The sequence below is a fragment of the Gavialis gangeticus genome, unplaced genomic scaffold (assembly GCF_001723915.1).
Source record: "Gavialis gangeticus isolate Ggan-Ray unplaced genomic scaffold, GavGan_comp1, whole genome shotgun sequence".
NCBI lineage: Eukaryota > Metazoa > Chordata > Crocodylia > Gavialidae > Gavialis > Gavialis gangeticus.
Window position 1 is genome coordinate 57,887,028 of NW_017729004.1, and position 900 is coordinate 57,887,927.

Sequence of the window (900 nt, forward strand, 5' to 3'; positions counted from 1 at the left end):
GAGGGCATGGGGTGGGGGTGGGGGTGGGGGGGGCCTGAATAAGGACGGGCAGGGCCAGGGCTGCACTCCAGGCTGGTAGTGGCAGCACTGAGAGCGGGGCCTATGCCCTCTCACTGATCGCCCCAGCAGGGCAGGCACAGGACGGAGCTACTGCGCTGCCTCCGGACAAGCAGCATGCAGCAGCGGGAGCTGCCAGACAAGCAGCGCACAGCAGCAAGAGCCACCACCACCTCCCTCCCCGCACCCCTCCTCCCCCGATGCACTGCAACTCAGTCTAGCACCTGCCCAGTCCTGGCTGGGCAACACCTGACCCAGACCCAGTCCCTCCCTCACCACAGGGGCCTTGGTCTGCCCCCCCCACGCTCCTTGCCTCCCCCCTCCCCTTCCACCACAATGGACTTACCAGCTCAACACAGCTGTATTGACTGTCATAAAGTCAAAACCCACATTGGAACATCAAAACAGGGTGTCAATTATAAACGTTGTAAGTGACATTTGTTGGAACTCAAAGTCATAAGTCGAGGACTGCCTGTACAATTTGGTGTTAATTTAATCAAAAGGAAAAAACGTACTTCTTTTATAACTATTTTTATGAACAAGTCGTAAGATACCCTGGCAAGAGATAGTTTAACAATAAATAAATAGGAGAAAGAAAAAGGGAAAAGAATTAGCATATATTCTAATAGCCTAAGCAGTATAAGCAATTTTCAGTACATACCTTCTGCTGACATTATGTTAATGATTAAATTATGTCTTGCAGTCTCAAAGGTGCGCCTATTGTAAGCAGTAATCTAAAATGGAAGAGAAATGATATAAGAACTGTGGTATAAATATAAAAACCAAATTACGAATTCAAGGTAGAACATCAAAAGAGGATGGAGCTAGATTGTTCTCAGTGGT

At 48.6% G+C, this 900-nt stretch overlaps 1 protein-coding gene across 5 annotated transcripts in view; it reads right to left on the reverse strand.

The window, feature by feature from the left end:
• The window catches only part of SGCE (sarcoglycan epsilon), an 81,983-nt gene that overhangs the window by 47,451 nt on the left and 33,632 nt on the right, over window positions 1-900 (reverse strand). For all 5 annotated transcript variants that reach the window (XM_019508445.1, XM_019508444.1, XM_019508443.1 and 2 more), the window contains one exon: window positions 719-791. In XM_019508445.1, the coding sequence (XP_019363990.1) occupies window positions 719-791 (73 nt within the window). The remainder of the gene's footprint in view (window positions 1-718; window positions 792-900) is intronic.